This window comes from Gopherus flavomarginatus, chromosome 21, assembly GCF_025201925.1.
Source record: "Gopherus flavomarginatus isolate rGopFla2 chromosome 21, rGopFla2.mat.asm, whole genome shotgun sequence".
NCBI classification, from domain to species: Eukaryota; Metazoa; Chordata; order Testudines; family Testudinidae; genus Gopherus; species Gopherus flavomarginatus.
The window spans coordinates 21,387,904-21,405,803 of record NC_066637.1 but is presented as its reverse complement, the minus strand read 5'-3'; the positions used below and the strand labels follow the sequence as shown (position 1 = coordinate 21,405,803).

The window sequence follows — 17,900 nt, the reverse complement described above, 5'->3', positions numbered from 1 at the left end:
TATGCTCCATTTAAACCCAGTTTTGATGCCTTCAGTGTTGCGTGGGCTTTGTGCTAGCCCCCTGCACAGGAATGTCATCTCCTATGAATAAAGTCTCTAGAGGTAGCAATTCTTCTGGGCTACTACCTGAGATAACATCTTATTGTTGCAGTCTTTCCTCCCCTCCCTCCCATGCTATTCAGGGGAGAGAGGGCTAAAGGGACCGAGGAAGGCAAAAGGCATCCATCCTTATGAATATGTACACGTGTATCTATAAGAATGCAAAGGCTGCGAAAGGCCAGATCATGGCAAGAGCTGAGTGAGTGAGGACATGCAGTGCCTAGTCATTAGGCAGGTGTGAAACGATAAGGCTGAAAGTACATGAAAACACTCTGAGCAGCATGTATGGTAACAACACCTCTGGGAGCTAATCTCACATTAGTCATCTCATGATGTGGGGCAGAAGGGCTACAGCCAGGCTGGCACGTTAGCATTGACAGCTGCCAAAGGAAGCACGGAGATGAGTGCTGGCCCCTTTAATGGCAGAGGAACTGCTGGCTGACTCAGGTCTCCCCACGAAGAACAAGTCAGGTACTAATTTACACACCAATAGCAGGAAAACTCCCCTCTTTGTAAGGCTTTCCCAAAAGCAAACTTCTGAAGGAAGGACCTCAATATAGAGTATTGGAGTTGGGGGGCACTAGTCCTTGTCCCCGTTCCACCACTTTTGCATCAACTCTTTTTAAAATCCAGACTGGGCCGCCATTGGTATTTAGTGTTTTATTGGCTTTACTTTTATTTAAGGAAAAAAACCTATAAGGCCAAGAAGCTCCTGTCCCCTTTTCACAGCAGTTCTGTATCCCAGGACACATTGCAGTAGGATCGCCATTAAAAACCTAGCTCCATGTTCACTCAATAAAATCAGCCCTCTCTAAGACTCCCTCAGCTTGACCCTAGAACGGATTCACAGATACTTGGGGAATTTAACTATAGACTCAACGCTGATCCATTGGGCCTTCTCCTGTTCTTCAAGGATCTGTGCTTAAATAATTTCCTCTTGGAAAGGCAGCGGCAAAGGTCTTCTCGTCCTGACTTTTTCCCCCTGCTGGGTTCCAGGTATATTTCACCACTTTAAGAAGCTGTTCCTGAGTGAGCAAGCAGGTCGAGCCCAGGCTCTGGAGTTTGTCCGCAAGAATGTCGCCAATGCCCTCTCTATGGCTAACCTGATCATGGGTCTGTCTTCCATCCTCTGCAGCCTAAATGGGTAGGTCTGGGTCTTCACGTAGTGGTGTGGATTCCTGGGAGAGACTGCATAAAAATTGGCAAGGGTGGAGGGAGGGACAGGGAATCCTCCTTATAATCAGTGGCAAAACTTCCATTTGTCCACTGGGGGAAGAGCCAGGGCCACTAAGGCCATGTTTACATTTGAAAAGACGACGGGTGTGAATGGTGAGTGCACCGAAGAGCTGCGCACTGACTGCCCTGTGTGGACACTCCTGCTGCAAACCAAAAGGGACCTAGTGCATGTGAATCCAGTTGTCTTTCCAACTGGACTCTGTTAATGTGAACTAAGAACCTTCTAGTTCATGCCCACAGTGTGCACAGGGGACAGCTAAAGCACAGCTCTGGTGCACTCTGCGGTTTTCCCCCCTTAGCTGCACTGCGGTGCTGTGTAGACAGACCATTAGCTAACGCGGGTGCATTTCAAAATGTGACACTTTGCCCTTGGGTGGGCGTGGCCTAAGGTGACCTCTCCAAGGTGACGGCTATCAACTGGTGAGGGGTGGCTGTTGCCTCAAGGAACTTCTGTGCTATGTCACACCCTCTGCCCCCTGGTTGACTTCAGTGGAATGCCTGGACCGTAAATCAGGATAAGAATTGGCCCATGTAGCATAAAATTTCTCTGCACTGCATTATCAGTGAGCTGCCAAGGTACCTCCTCCAGGCTAAATAAGCAATACTGTCGGTAGGAAAGAAGAGGCCTGGTGAGGTAACAAAGCAGAGAAGGGATTGAAGTGTGTTAAACCAGGCCCAGGGGAATATATTCAAGGTTGTCTTCCGCCCACATGAGTAGGAGTTTCCATAAATTTCTGCAGGATGCCAAAAGAACCTTTCCTTATACAATGTCTTGGGAGGATACCCAGCTAACACTATTCCCTGGACTTTATCACTTGTTAATTTATATGGTGCATCTGGAATTGAATGGCCAGCCCTGCTCAGATACTGCTCCTGTTGACATCACTGTAGGGATGTGCCTCCATTCAGACTGCTAAATTGGGTCTGAAATCTTATTGGGGCTTGTCAAACGGAATCACTTCTGCTCAGAAAATAGAATAAAAAGAAAAGAGCTGGTCGTCCCAGACTTTTATCCTCTAGGCACACATCTGAAATGTTCTTTAAGAGAACAACAGATTGCTCATGGTTCAGGAGTTATTTCCACATGGTATCACTTATGTGCTCTGTTCCGTTCAGGAGACGGAATCACCGGGAGACAGTTTCCTGGAGCAAAGCCAACCTGGCAGTCTAGTGTGTAGTTGTTGCTCTCCTTAGCTTCACTTTAAGCCTGTCTACCCTACGGCTACCAAAACAGAGCTGGAGGCTTGGTTACAGCTCAGTAAAAGGGCTGGTTTCGCATTAATGTAAATTGGCAAGCACCACTGCTGAGAGTAAGGTTTTGTAACTGAGCCTTGGTCACGTGCCAGGCTTTAGCATCGTTATGTGATCTGGTTACAATATGGCAGGCTCCTGTGCACACTACAGATCTGATCGTGCTGCACATGACTCTGCTGTGGTAACACAAATGGCTCCCTAAGGCACTATTTATGTTGTTTAAAAATGTTAAGTGAGGAGGGAAGGGAGATGTCAAGCAATATAGCCCCCAAATTTAGGCTTGGGCATTTTTTAAACAGAAAACGTAGTCTGTAAAGTCAATAGAAACGTTTTGTTATTTGACACTTAGCTCAAGTGGTAGCAGACTCTGCTTTCGTATGTGGAGAAGCCGAGTTCTAGCCTGGCTGGTACTGCAAACTGCCAGCAGTCCGTGGTGTGCAGTGTAGTGAAAATGATGAAATTACAGTACAAACATTTTGATCCATGGTGCAAACAAAAATTATGCAAGAAAGAACAGAATAGGACACTCCAGTATCTAATTTGGAGATATTTCTGTAGCATCCGTTACTGTCATTTCTAAATGGTATGAAACCACACAATTTTGGGTCTGCACCCAAATATCCCATTTATGAATAGGGGTCTACTTAAATGGTGGAGAAATAACAACACTTTTTTCATGGGTTGGTCATGGCATAAATAGCAAATTTTGCCGATGTGTTTCATCAGCATTTTTCAAACTGGAGGTCCTGACCCAAAAGGGGGTCTCAAGACTATTGTAGGGTGGGCATGAGAGTGGCAGCCACTGGCCGGGCACCCCGCTCTGAAGGTAGCGCTGCTGCCAACAGAAGCGCAGAGGTAAAGACAGAACCCTTTTGCGGTGCTACCAGCAGCAGCACTGCCTTCAGAGCTGGGTGCCCAGCCATTAGCCACCGCTCTCCATCCGCCCACCTCTGAAGGCAGCACAGAAGGAAGGAAGGGTGGCAATACTGTAACACACACACACACACACACACGCCAGTTTTCACGCAGGAGACCAGATTTCATGGTGCATGACGTGTTTTTCATGGCCATGAATTTGGTACAGCCCTTTTTATGAAACTTATATCATCGAATACCTGCAGGGAAATGTATTAACTCTGTTTGGACGAGAGACGCTCACTCTTTCTCCCTCAAGGTGAAGTGAACACAACAAATTAGGTACATGGGGATGATGAATGAACTCCTTGAAGGACAGGGATTCTGTTGCCGTCTGGATACCACCTTGTACCAGTTCACAGCAACCAAATGGAGATTGTACTACAGCAGCATAAGGGATATGCCTGGCACACAGGAATTAATAGAGGCGGTGCTTATGAAAGCAATGATGCCATGGGTGGTGGATGGAACCCCACTTTGGGGAGGCTAGCCCCCACTCCACCTCTTCCCCTTGCCCCCCCTCCGCAGCCAGAGCTCTGAGACCACTCTGCCCCCACCCCCTCACCAGAGGAGCCTCATGCCAGCCCAAGCTACTTAGAGGAGCCCCAGGCTGGCTAGAGCCACCGCCGCAGACCCCAGGCTGCCCTGTGGGAAAAGTCAAAAGCTCTTCTCTTCTTCTCTCTTCCAGAAGACAAACCTGAGCTTTTGCAATGCCCCATGCAGCTTCAGGGTAGCTGAGAGGCAGTATGTGTACTAGGTTTGTCAGTAATATCCCTGGAGTCCAGCGAGTTACTGATGAACCCAGGAAGCTGAGTAGCACATCCTGTTGACCCGGAACCTGCATGGGGCATAATACAAGCAAAAACTTCCCCACCAAACCCGCAAGCAGGGTCCAGCGGCAGCGGCTGCTCTAGGGGAGGCTGCGCCTATTCTACCCACCACTCAGGAGTCGTGTTTGGCCAGATCTTACAGTAACTCGCAGAGCACAGGAGGCCACAGCACTCAGTTGGACCAAATTCTGTCCTCCTTTTACACCCGGAAGGGACAGAGGCACAGCTTGAATAAAAATGGAGGGGCCCTTGGAATGACAATGCAGGAGATCCACAGGCACATTCAGGGGGACATCAACAGGAGAGCTGGGGAGGGACTTATTTTGCACTGCAAAAATGATTGCACCTCTGCTGAGGCGTCTTAGAACACTCACCTAACGAATTTGTTTTGGCTGCTTGACCTCCCTGTGAAGCTCTTACGCACGTTAATCTGGTTTGGTCAAGGCCATGGCATCCCAGACACGCTACTGACTTCCCCTCTCCTCCTCCTCCTCTCCTATGTGATTATCCTCTAAGGGGGGAGGACTGTACCTGACTCCCTATTGAAGCCCATCAGCCCCTGCCTGTGGTCAAGGTCAATCAAGTCACCTTCCTCCAAGGCTGAGCAAGTGGTACATGTATGGGCTAGGACTTTGTCTCCCCCACATCACAGTGGAGGAGCAAATTCCACTCTGTAAGTGCTGCTTCCCTTTCTGGAGAGCCTGTGTGAACAAGGCACCAGGAGGTGCAGGCCCGGCCTCTCGGGGAGCTATGGCCTGAGATGTGGGAAAGGCAGAGGCGTAACAGAACATCTGGGAGTGAGGTCTGGTTTCAGGCTCCTGCACTGATGCAGAGCCATGCACATTCCAGCTTCACAGGGTGTCTCCCAGCAACCCTGAAGATTAATGCTCTTGTTACTGTTAAAAACCTCAGAACCTGACATAGCCATGGAGACACTAATGTCCTTCCCTTGCTCTTTTCCTCTAGGCAATACTACTATGCTTGCTGGCTGCTCCTGATTGGATTCCTGCTTGACCTAGCGGATGGAGCGGTTGCTAGGCAACTGAATGCTTGCTCAGCCCTGGGTGAGTTCCATATTGTCGTCCTCTAGAAGCTCAGAATACTAGGCCTGTTACTCAGGCTGTGAGACAGGCAGTGTCCATCTACATAATGAACGAACGAGACATACCAGGCGCACTCATCCCTGATGGGCAGGATAAACTGCACCTAAGGATAAAATTAGCCCACAGACTGTATTGCTACCCCCCCACCCCACTGCACTGGTTGCAAATTAAACACCCAAGCTCAATAGCCATTAAACGTGCCTCCCCTGGTAGCCAGGCAGCAGCAGCAGTTTTCTCCAGTAGTTCTCGTGAATGGTGGCACTGCAGACAGGCCGTTAGGAAGCACTAAAACAACCATATCAGTTTGACCTGTAGATACGAAAAACACAGGTGGGGAGCAAATTCCGTGTGTGTGTGTGGGGAAAATAACATAGGCCTCGACTCTTGCCTCTGGACAGAGAGAGGAAACATACTGCATCCCTGTCCAGAGGCTGTGGAATGGAGGCCTCTGCTGCACTGTTCCCCTTCCAGTGGGGATCCACATATGTGGATGGGAGCTCTCCATTCATCTTCCACCATCAGACTGACTGCAAAGAGCCCTTCTGGCTTGGCCCAAGATCTGTGTGAAACTCTGGGAGTGGTGAGTTTTGCCAATGGGTGGGTTTAAAACCCTTCTAATTCTGCAGGGAAGCAGCTTCCATGGATAACCTATACATGACCTGGTGGGGAAACTGAGAGAAACCTCTCTTGGGTTTCTATTGCCACCTGTTTTTTTTCCCACCCAGCTATTTGGGCCATAATATCGATTGCTCTACATCAGCTCATGCAGCATGCGAGTGGGAGAATCTGCTTGGAGGCAGAGAGAAATTGTATATTTGATCCAAATTTCCAGTGCAGTCTGGCTACATCTGTTCTCATCCTTCAGAGCAGAGCAAAGAGCTTGTATATGGTGTGGGTCTAGGTTTCCCAGACCTGCTTTGTCACAGGAATATGTGAACACAGGATCAGCCTTGCAAGAGCAGAGACCTAAATACAGTATCCAAAAGAGAAGTTCATGAGATGAGCAGGGATCTGGGGCCCAGTGCTACATTTTTAGCCCACCCAAAGCCTCCACTGCAGTCACTGGGCTCAAGTTCACCATTGCTCTGCACTTTGGAGTCATTTACACGCATGCAAAGTGAGTATCTGAATGGTGGCATTGCACACCTGTGTTGGACTGGTGTGAACGATAGGCCCAGGGCAACACCAAAGGGGCCTTGGGAGTGCAAGGACTGTACATCCAGGCCCCTGGACATTCCCAGGTTGTTTCTCTGTGATCGACTCTCTGTGCCCCATGCAGGAGTGTCCCTGTGCATGTAGCCAGGGTAAGTCCATGTTTGGGACTGGAGCAGTTTGCTTAGAGTTGAGCTGGGACACTGCCTCCATCTGAGCAGCTCGACCTCTGGCCCTGCTGGCTCATAGGAAAAAGGCTTTGTGGTGCTCTCCAGGTTTGTTGTCTCTCACTGACTCTAGATCAGGGGCGCTTGGTTTATAAGCAGCATTTTTCTAACTGGCAGCCCTGCAAGGTACCCTTGGGAACCAGGAGTCAAGATAGGTTGTACCATAAGGCTCAGGGAGTTAACGGTTCTGACGGTTCACAGGCCAGAACCGACTCTTGCTCCCTCTGCTGTAGCTTTGCTCTCTGGGGCCAATGGGAATAAAACCAGCGACATTTATTTTAGTCAGTGAACTTGGCACATGAGGCTCTGATACACCCAGGGAGCACAGAAGAAGGTGCCAATTTAAAAAAAAGGGTCTTCAGGGTCCCACTCCCCCTGCACCTAAACCAATCCAATGAGCCACCCACATCCGGATCCCGACCCTACTGAGCCCCAACCAGCTGCACCTGGATCCCCACGCCACTGAGCCCCACTCACCCAGCATCTGGACCCTCCCACTGAGCTCCTCACACCCAGACTCCACTGTCAAGCCTTAACCACCTTCACCAGATCATAGAATCATAGACTGTCAGGGTTGGAAGGAACCTCAGGAGGTCATCTCTAGTCCAACCCCCTGCTCAAAGCAGGACCAATCCCCAACTAAATCATCCCAGCCAGGGCTTTGTCAAGCCTGACCTTAAAAACCTCTAAGGAAGGAGATTCCACCACCTCCCTAGGGAACCCATTCCAGTGCTTCATCACTCTCCTAGTGAAATAGTATTTCCTAATATCTAACCTAAACCTCCCCCACTGCAACTTGAGACCATTACTCCTTGTTCTGTCATCTGCTACCACTGAGAACAGTCTAGATCTATGATCTTTGGAACCTTCTTTCAGGTGGTTGAAAGCAGCTATCAAAAACCCCTTCATTCTTCTCTTCTGCAGACTAAATAATCCCAGTTCCCTCAGCCTCTCCTAATAAGTCATGTACACCAGCCCCCTAATCATTTTTGTTGCCCTCTGCTGGACTCTTTCCAATATTTCCACATCCTTCTTGTAGTGTGGGGCCCAAAACTGGACGCAGATGAGGCCTCACCAATGTCGAATAGAGGGGAATGATCACATCCCTCGATCTGCTGGCAGTGCCCCTACTTATGCAGCCCAAAATGCTGTTAGCCTTCTTGGCAACAAGGGCACACTGTCGACTCATATCCAGCTTCTCATCCACTGTAACCCCTAGGTCCTTTTCTGCAGAACTGCTGCCTAGCCACTCGGTCCCTAGTCTGTAACAGCGAATGGGATTCTTCCGTCCCAAGTGCAGGACTTGTTGAACCTCATCAGGTTTCTTTTGGCCCAGTCCTCTAATTTGTCTAGGTCCCTCTGTATCCTATCCCTACCCTCCAGCGTATCTACCACTCCTCCCAGTTTAGTGTCCTCTGCAAACTTGCTGAGGGTTCAGTCCATGCTATCCTCCAGATCATTAATGAAGATATTGAACAAAACCGACCCTTGGGGCCCACTGCTTGATACCGGCTGCCAACTAGACATGGAGCCGTTGATCACTACCCAGTGAGCCCGATGATCTAGCCAGCTTTCTATCCACCTTATAGTCCATTCATCCAGTCCATACGTCTTTAACTTGCTGGCAAGATTACTGTGGGAGACAGTATCAAAAACTTTGCTGAAGTCAAGGAATAACACATCCAGTGCTTTCTCCTCATCCACAGCGCCAGTTATCTCCTCATAGAAGGCAATTAGGTTAGTCAAGCATGACTTGCCCTTGGTGAATCCATGCTGACTGTTCCTGATCACTTTCCTCTCCTCTAAGTGCTTCAGAATTGATTCCTTGAGGACCTGCTTCATGATTTTTCCAGGGACTGAGGTGAGGCTGACTGGTCTATAGTTCCCCGGATCCTCCTCCTTCCCTTTTTTAAAGATGGGCACAACAGTAGCCTTTTTCTAGTCATCCGGGACCTCCCGCATTCGCCATGAGTTATCAAAGATAATGGCCAATGACTCTGCAATCACATCTGCCAACTCCTTCAGCACCCTCGGATTCAGCACATCCGGCCCCATGGACTTGTGCTCGTCCAGTTTTTCTGAATAGTCCTGAACCATTTCTTTCTCCACAGAGGGTTGGTCACCTCCTCCCCATACTGTGCTGCCCAGTGCAGCAGTCTGGAAGCTGACCTTGTTCGTGAAGACAGGCAAAAAAATCATTGAGTACATTAGCTTTTTCCACATCCTGTCACTAGGTTGCCTCCCTCATTCAGTAAGGGGCCCACACCTCTCTGGAGGTGAAAAGAGTTGCACCAGAAAGTGGAGGGAGTTTAAAATGTGCCTAGCTGACTCTTCCAAGTGATTTGTAAAATCAAAGATCAAAACTAGACTCTTCCGATCTGCCAAAGCTAGAACATCTTCCCCACCATCACCTGCCTCACTGGAGCCCAAGCCAGAGAGTAACCCCCCCATGTCCCGTACTTAGTTCTTCCAGTGGTTCATTATTAGGGTGACCAGCCAGCAAGTGTGAAAAATCGGGACGGGGTGGGGGGTAATAGACAAAGCCCCAAATATTGGGACTGTGCCTATAAAATTGGGACATCTGATCACCCTCTTTGTTATCTTCATGGTTACACAATTGGGCCTTATTTCCACTTGAGCGCAACTAGCTTCTGCTTCCAGCTCTTGGCTCTTATTCTGCCTTGGCTGGACTGAAGAGCCCCCTGCTGTCAGAAATCCCCCTGTCTAGACGCTTATGGGTCATGAGCAAGGCACGGATGTAGCTCTTTAGTCTCTGTAAGGGACATGATGTGGTCGTGGCGACGGTGCTAGTTGTGTCCAGCCCAGGGAGTTCTGTAGTGGGTGATGCTGGACTCACCCCAAGAGCACTGCTGGGCTTGGGAAATCCGTCTGCCCCTTCCTGCCATTTGTGGTGCTGGTCGCTGAGCAGCTGCTTCTCACTCACTGCAGGTGCCAAGTTGGATGACTTTGCTGACTTCACTTCATTCGGTCTGGCCACAGCTCTGCTGCTGCAGGCTCATGGGATCCTGGATGGCTTGCTGGCTATCGTCTATGTGCTCGCAGTCTTTTCCCGCTTGTGCTTCTTCTCGAGTGGTAAGTGCGTGGTCTCCCTTTCTCTGCGTGGGGTTGGAGCGTGGCTACAGCCAGTAATAAGGGAGTGTAAGTAGCCTGAAAAGTCCATCACCTCCCCTTCTAGTTGTAAGAGTTTATTCAAGGTTCTGTTCTAGTCTCTGCTAACATGGGCCGGGCAGCACCTCCTGCTGAGAGGAAATGGAATCAGACAAAAGTTCTGGTCCTGCTTTTTGAACTCCTGTAGCTGAGAAGCAGCCGTGCCCTGTGAGTTTCTAAACAGCACAGACTCATTGGTTCTATTTCATAGCCACTGCTGCAAGTGATGGCACCCGTGTGTGTGACGGTGCTTGGAGGTGTGGGAAGCCCCAGTCATGGATCTCTGCTGCTGGGGAGGAGGGAGAACAGGTCAGCACCTGGCGGCTGGGGAGCAGTAGGAAGGGTTCAGACTCACAGGGCCACCATGTTCTCCTTGTGGAGTTTCCTGGTTTCTCTGTCCCACTCCAGCAGAAGATATAGTGGGAGAGTGTGGGTGAGATGCTGTGTATGTGTTAGAGACTTTCAGCTTTAGTGTCTCTCTTTGTTGTTAACAACACATTAAACTTTCAAACCTGTATCAGTGACCTGTCCCCTTCATTCTTTACTACTTGTCCAATTTTTGTGTCATCTGCAAACTTTATCTGTGATGATTCTATGTTTTCTCCCAGGTTACTGATAAAAATGTGGGGGCAGGGCCAAGAACCAATCCTTGTTGGATCCCACTGGAAACACACCCACTTGATGACGGTTCCCCATTTACAGTTACATTTTGAGACTATACGTTAGCCAGTTTTTAGTCTATTGAATGTGTGTCATGTTCATTTTATATTGCTCTAGTTGTTGAATTAAAATGTTGTGTAATACCAAGTCACATGCTTTACAGAAGTGTAAGTAAATTACATTAGCAGTGTTATAAATTTGGTTAATAAAAGTAGTTTCATCAAAATATCAAGTTAGTGAGACGGGATCTGTTTTCCATAAGCCCATGTTGATTTGCATTAATTACATTACCTCCTTTTAATTCTTTATTAATAGGGTCCCATATCAGCCACCCCAATATCTTACCTGGGTCGATATTGGGCAGACAGGCCTACAACTACCTGGGTCAGCCTGTTTACCCTTTTTAACACTGGCCCAACATTGGCTTTCCTCCAGTCATCTGGGATTTCCCCAGTGCTCCAAGACTCATTGAACATCTGCATTTTCCCTTCCAGTAGCTGGAGTGAGAGAGCAACAAAAGAGAAGGTAGAAGAGAGGAAAGCAAGAGGATGAAAAACCTGTAGAAGAGAGGAAAAGAAAACAAATGTAGCTCTGATTGATCGAGGGGAAGGAGGGAGGAAAGTTAGCCAACGACCCTTTTTTGGTTGTGATGCCTTTTCTCAGCATTGAGATACTGTGGTGATGGGCACAGTATGCATTGGCCTGCTAAACCAGGGTTGGGAGTTCAATCCTTGAGGGGGCCATTTAGGGATTTGGGGCAAAAATCTGTCTGGTGATTGGTCCTGCTTTGAGCAGGGGGTTGGACTAGATGATCTCCTGAGGTCTCTTCCAACCCTGATATTCTATGGTATAGTATAAACTCCTAGATAGTTTGGTCCACTGTCTAGTCGTCGTTTTTCAGCTGAGGGAAATGAAAAATACACACAGTAAATGGTAAAACGTGATTTTAAGTTTTCATTTTTCTTGTCTCAGGTGTTACAAATAAAACGGGAAGAACTGTTCACATTTTTGGTTAACCTGTCCATGTCCCTTTTTAGGGCTGAACCGAGCATTCTCGTTTATTTCCCAGAATCCTCTGGTTATAGCTTTGTGGCAATTTGAAAAGGAAAAGTCACCCATTCCTTCCTCTTCCTTGTAGGAATCCCTTTCATGTATCGAGGTCTGCCCTGTCCCTATGCTTCTTCCCTCCTGACTGGCACATACCTCTTGACTGGGGGCAACCTTGTGGTTCTGCGGATTGTGGCCATGATAATGATCCTGTTCATGGTTGACCAGGGCTTCTATCCTCATGACAAAGTATTGGAGTCCCAGCTCTGGAAAAAGATGGTCTATGCAGGGGGTAAGTTTTAAAATAAGCCAGCACAAAACCTTGGCTCAGTTGTTTCTGATAATGCACACAAGGGGTGAGGGCATAGTGCTTGCCCTTCGTTATCTAGTCCCTTCTTTGACTTCATTCTTCAGCCCAGCTGATGGAAAGGGTCAACTAATGTGAACCAGAGTTCTTGGAAGCTGAATGAAAATATACATTTCTTTTTTGTACTGTAAACCTAAAATAGATATCTAGCGTATAGGTTCTTCAACATGTGTTTGAAACATGAGGGGGTACTTACTCACCTGACTACAGGATGTGCCTCTTTAAGAGAAGCAGAAATAAGAATACGTGGAATGCCCATAGTGCCTGTCATCACAGACGTTGTGAATTCACGCTACAAAATGGGGAAGAGCATTTTCTCAGCTTTTAGGGATCAGCAAACAGGCAGAGGCACAGAAGTCACTTGCGTAATATTACATAGTGGCCATGTTTTGACTAGGAATAGAACCAGTTTCTCAATTCTCAATTGCTATGATCAAACTCTACCTGAAATAAACCTAGATGATTCAGAAGCATAGAAGGTGTCACGCCAGATCCTATCAATGGTCCATCTAGCTCAGTTTCCTTTCTCTGGGAATGGCCAATACCAGATGTTTCAGAGGAAGGTGTAAAATACTCAACAGCTCATACTGGATAATTGCATTTTTCATTCACAGACGTTTTATGCAGTGCAATTTTGTGAGCTCTATTTTTGAAGTACTTTTCCTCAAGAAGGTCTAGTAAAAAGGGAATAAAAGAGAATTCAGTCTTCAGAACTGTGCTGTATTCCTGCTAGTTGATTGCTCAAATCAAATGTACACCAACATATCCAGGCAATACATCTATAAATCTCCACCTGAAACATTAATTCTGGGGTTTTACCAGCCACAGATAACAGACCGTGGCTTGTTTTGTTTTATAGAACCCCGAAATGGAGCCATGAGAGCAGCCAGACAATTATTTTGTCTGACTTACAGCCATGGCATGGAAACTTGTAGAAGCACAGAATTCATGTGTATACAAAGATGGGGTCATGAAACTAGTTCACCAGGCTGGCAGCTGCACAGTACTGCAGGAAGGCAGTGTGACAAGAGATAGTTTAAGTGATAAATCTTTGACGAGTAGCTGTATGCTGCACAGCAGAGAATCTGAGATGGGAATGGCATTACATCTGCTTCCAGCAGTATCATTCTCCATGTTCGCTGTCACAATCTTTAACACAACCTCCTTGAAGGCACTAGGCTTGTGCTTGTGTATAGAAGTGTGTCTCTGGCAGCTTGTACTTCCATGGATTATATATTTCTCTTTTAAGATCATGAAGTACATTATACATGGTGGCAATGGCTCCTTTTGCCACAGAGTTACATGCTGTGAAAGGTGCAAGAGAAGACCAGATCATACTAAACAACCTGTCTCTGGTGTTTTTTAAAAGGACTTATTTCCAGCAGTGAGCAGAAGAATCCTCCAGGCTCAAACCTGCTAGAAAATCTTTCAGTGACAGAAAGGCAGGGATTTGGGGAAGTGCGTGAAATGCATATTTACATTTGTTAACCTTATAAATTGTATCTGACCTACTTTTCTGTGCTATTTTCCTGTTGCAGGTATCCTGATGGTTTTGTTCTCTTCCTATTCAATAGTCTCTCTCTACTATCTCGTTTGGTCTACTACTTACATCTTCTTCCCAGTCGCCTTGTGGAGCTGCAAAGTTTAACTGCACGCTTGGTGTCGTGTAGATGATGACAGCTTCATGTGTCACCATGATAACCTGCCAAAGGCAACACCTGTGACCTAAATGAAGACTTATCCTGTGTTAACATCCATGAGTTGCCTAATCCTTACTAAAGGTTTCATCATTGCAATCATCTATACTTGAAAGTAACAGCGACAGGATGTCTTGTCACTTCAAATAACACTTTCAAACTGGAGTGATAGGAAGTATCTGTGTTAACGCAGCTCCTGCAGTTCCCCTGCGTGTTTCAAAGTGTTCATGTAGTGCCTGCTCTCTGACACCACATGTGATAATTAACATGAAGTTTAACGCTTGTTAATGGGGAAACTTCCTTTAAACTCTCCCAGCTATTTGAGGGTTTGCTGTAGATGTGAGTGTACATATTCCTTACAAAAAGATACTGTCTGGATTTAAGTTGAGAAATTCGGATTTTTATTATGCTTAAAATCATGAATTTACAAAGTTATTTGATTCTTCTAGAGTTGTAGAGCAGTAGACACCCACGATGGGGGTTCCTCTAACAACCCCACGGACCCAGCCTCGCCTGTGGCTCTGGAAGAGGCCCAGGAAGGCTGAGAGCAGTATCAGAAGCACTGAGATGTTGATTTGAAAACTGCTGCTTAACATCTTGACCCAGTGGGCCCAACCTTATTACGCGGGAGGGCCATAGGAACTTAAGCACGACCTTGGGTGGGCCAAACAGATTTGACAGATTTTAATCAGATTTCAAGGCACCTGTATTGATTTATATTTGAAGTCCAGCTTGTTTCTTATGTATTTAGCTAGGTTGTTTCTATGTACAGTATTGTCTGTTTACACACTTGTGTAAACTAAAATGATGTAAATGACAAAACGCTAATGAATCGGCCATTAGTATATTGTGTTGAAGCAGGGTGTGGGCCTTATGAAATGCTCTGGTGGCCTGTAGGTTGGGCTCCCCTGTCCTAACCCAATGAAATGGCATGAAAACAGTTAGAGTAAGTTTATTTGTATATTTGTAATACACAGGAGAGCAGAGCAGATGGCTTTTTTCTTAATGGATCACTGAGGGCAATTTTGAAATTGCTCTCAGACCTTCTCAGCAACAGTGTTTTGCATTTGCACGAAAGATTAAAATGTCCTGCCCCTTTCCAGAGGTGGCACAGTGCAGGGGCATAGCTAGGAAATGTCGGTTTAGAAGAGCCAGTGACTAAATGAACATAAGCACATGGCTTACATTAAACCACCTAGTCCTATATTTTTGCAGACACTGTAGCTGGGCTTTTATCCTGCTCCAAGGGCCTTGGCTTCTCATCAGAGTTAGGCTGGGAAAACAGGTGTACCTAAAACATAGGGTAGTGTTGACTGTTTTAGATAGATAATTATGAACAGCTCCCCATCGAAGGTGAGATCTGTAGATTATAAATTGTAACCACCGACTACTCTAACACTCACATAGAAGTAATCAGACTAGCAAGATCATCTTGTACTTGAAACGTATAACCATACATACAGTGTACCAGACCAGAATCCCATTGCAGTGGGACCTTACCATTTCAGAGAATCCTGTGCTGAAGGAAGGAAAATTCTGACTATCCCACTACAAAGCACCTGCCTCTGAGAAGGGAAAAATGTCTTGCAGACCAAGGGATAAAGAATAACCTCTTAAATGTTTGGGATCCTGGTGTAACTACATTGAAGTCTGTGGAGTTGCACCAGGTCTGAATTTGGCCCACGTGCAGCTTTATTGCTTTTACTGGAGTTGTACCTACTGAGGTAGGAATTTGGCCCACTGCATAAACTTCGCTGGTGAAGGGACTCTACCCAACTGTGAATTGTCTTGGCAATGTGAAAACCTCTCCCTGGACATAACTTGGACTGTCCCTGTGGGTTACAAGTCTGAGGCTCAAAACTTCACTCCAGAGACAGACCAGGGAAATTGACCAAATACATACACACCTACGTCAGTCCGGGCGTAGCTACTTCAAAGACTATCGCAAAACAGTAAAACACTTGAGACCTGGTTCTGATCTCTTTGCTGTGGTGTCAATCTGGAGTAACGCCACTGAAGTCAGACTAACATCTGGGTAAAGCTGGTGTCAGACCAAACTCAGGCCCTCACAGTTCAAGTTATGGCCTCAATTGACAAGTTATGATCTGAGTATCATTCCGATAAAGAAGTTAATTAAAATAACCATTAGATTAACTAGGTTTTAACATTGGTGTCCTTCTAATTAATGATTCAGTCTGAGAGTGCATTTGAAAAGAAAATAGCCAAACTACTAGGGTAAGATCCTTCTGCCTTAATTTTTTGACAAATGCATGTTCTTATAAAGGTTGAGGTTTTCTCACTTGAGCTGTCTGGGAACGGGGAAAGTGGGTCATGTAAGCACCTAGATTCTGCCTCCTACCTTCTCTAGGGTTGTGAAAATAAGCCTGACCTTCAAAGTGTGCCCCCGGAGGAACAGACTAATGAGAACTGCTGAAGTAAGTCCTGCACCTTGAAGCTCCCTCTCTAGAGGCCTGATCCTGTGAAGCACTGAATGCCTCCCAGGAGATGCAGCTGACTTCACTGGGAACTGAAAGGTGCTCAGCATTTCACAGTGCTAGACCTTGATATTTCTCCTCCTTTGTGTTCGAGTCTCGAAATGACAAATGAGTCACTTGTGTACCCCAGGAGGGCCCACAGAGCAGTCCTTGCATTCACCAGTGCTAGTTGGGCACAAAAGGATGTGGCAGCTATTGCAGTGGGTCAAAGCAGAGGTGCACTTGACTTTTCAAGCCATTGAGTCCCTAATTCTGATTGCATCAGCATCCTTAGAAGTATCTGAACTCGGTCCTGTTGGCTAGAGAGGGTAAAACTAGCCAGGCTGAACAGTGGCTTCCTAGCTGTGCTGGGAAATGCCTTGTTGGAGCCCTAGTCTCTCTCCCAGCCCCTGAAGGAGAGCCCCTAAGCTCGGGCCTAGCCGCTGTGGCTGATTTGAGTGGCAGTGTATTGCTGCAACCTCTATGGCCAAAGAATGGCTCCATTATGAGGCCATGAGTATCCCAGTGGAGCAAGGAGAGAGAGTAGCTAGGAATCAACCCACATGGTACCTTATCACAACATATGCAAAACGGGGAGGAAAACCAGAAGCTTTCCCATTAGGCATAGCCTTCACTCCCAGAGTGCTCTGGCTCTTTCCAAGTGTTTTTTAAACATGGCACGTGACCTGATGCTGTGACTACACCTGGCATTGTTTCCATGTCACCATCTTTTGTTGGCACAACTAATGGGTTTGAGAGAGTAAAAGCACCAAGCAAGAAGCTGCCTGGCAAAGTGGACTGTAGCTCATCTGTAGCTGTGGGGTGAGAGACCGGAGACTGTCCTGAAGCTGTTCTGTTCTGGCAATTGAAATGTGAACAAGAGAACACTCAATTGGCAGATGTATCACAAATGTACATAGTAATTTATTATAAGAAAGTAACTGTGGTGTGGGTTTTTATTGTTGGAGTCCTGAATATATTTTAAAGAGAATTAGGTCCATCCCCACCTGAATACTGTGGGGACAGAACTCTTTCATTTCTCCTCTATTGATTGAATCTTTGATGGGGAAGAAAATCAGCTGTACCAGCTCTTTTAAAATATGAGGTCTTGATGTCCTGGAGTTCTATAATATTTATTTTTTACTGATCACTGTAGTGAAATGTATTTTATTTCTCCCCCCTGCATTTGCTTTATCTGGGGAAAGGGCACAGGAATGGAAAATTGTACTTGAAATTGAAGTTCAATCTCTGGAAATAAAATTTTGGGGAAAAACATCCAATGCTGTGCTTTGTTTGTAAATCTGTTTGCTCCTGGAAAGCAAAAAAGCTGGAGACTGAAAGCATGTGAGGAAAATCTTCCACAGTTCTTGCCTTCAAACACAGGCATCTGTGGAATACAACTCTGCTCACTGTAGCTTGACGAACGTGCGTTTCCCTGTGTGGCTGGGTGTTGGCGGAACGGCTTGTTTATTAGCATGCAAAGAGGTACAGCAAACATTCCCAAGGGAGACTTGAATTCCAGCACTGTCACATGACGCCACTGTTAAAACCAGACCAGCGAGGACAAGAGAACACTCCGGAAGGTACCAGTCAGGAGATGGAGCAAAGGATAGCCTAGTCGAACTGCTTCCTAGCTCTGTTGCTGACTTGCAGTGTGATCTTGGTGAAGTC

General features: G+C 46.7%; 1 protein-coding gene across 8 annotated transcripts in view; it reads left to right on the top strand.

Moving 5' to 3' along the window:
* The window catches only part of TMEM269 (transmembrane protein 269), a 34,986-nt gene extending 17,482 nt beyond the window's left edge, over positions 1 to 17,504 (top strand). For all 8 annotated transcript variants that reach the window (XM_050931271.1, XM_050931265.1, XM_050931266.1 and 5 more), the window contains 5 exons: positions 1,096 to 1,243; positions 5,301 to 5,398; positions 9,766 to 9,909; positions 11,783 to 11,983; positions 13,597 to 17,504. In XM_050931271.1, coding sequence (XP_050787228.1) covers positions 1,096 to 1,243; positions 5,301 to 5,398; positions 9,766 to 9,909; positions 11,783 to 11,983; positions 13,597 to 13,706 — 701 coding nt within the window. In that variant the 3' untranslated portion in view covers positions 13,707 to 17,504. The remainder of the gene's footprint in view (positions 1 to 1,095; positions 1,244 to 5,300; positions 5,399 to 9,765; positions 9,910 to 11,782; positions 11,984 to 13,596) is intronic.
* Positions 17,505 to 17,900: the final 396 nt, after the last annotated feature.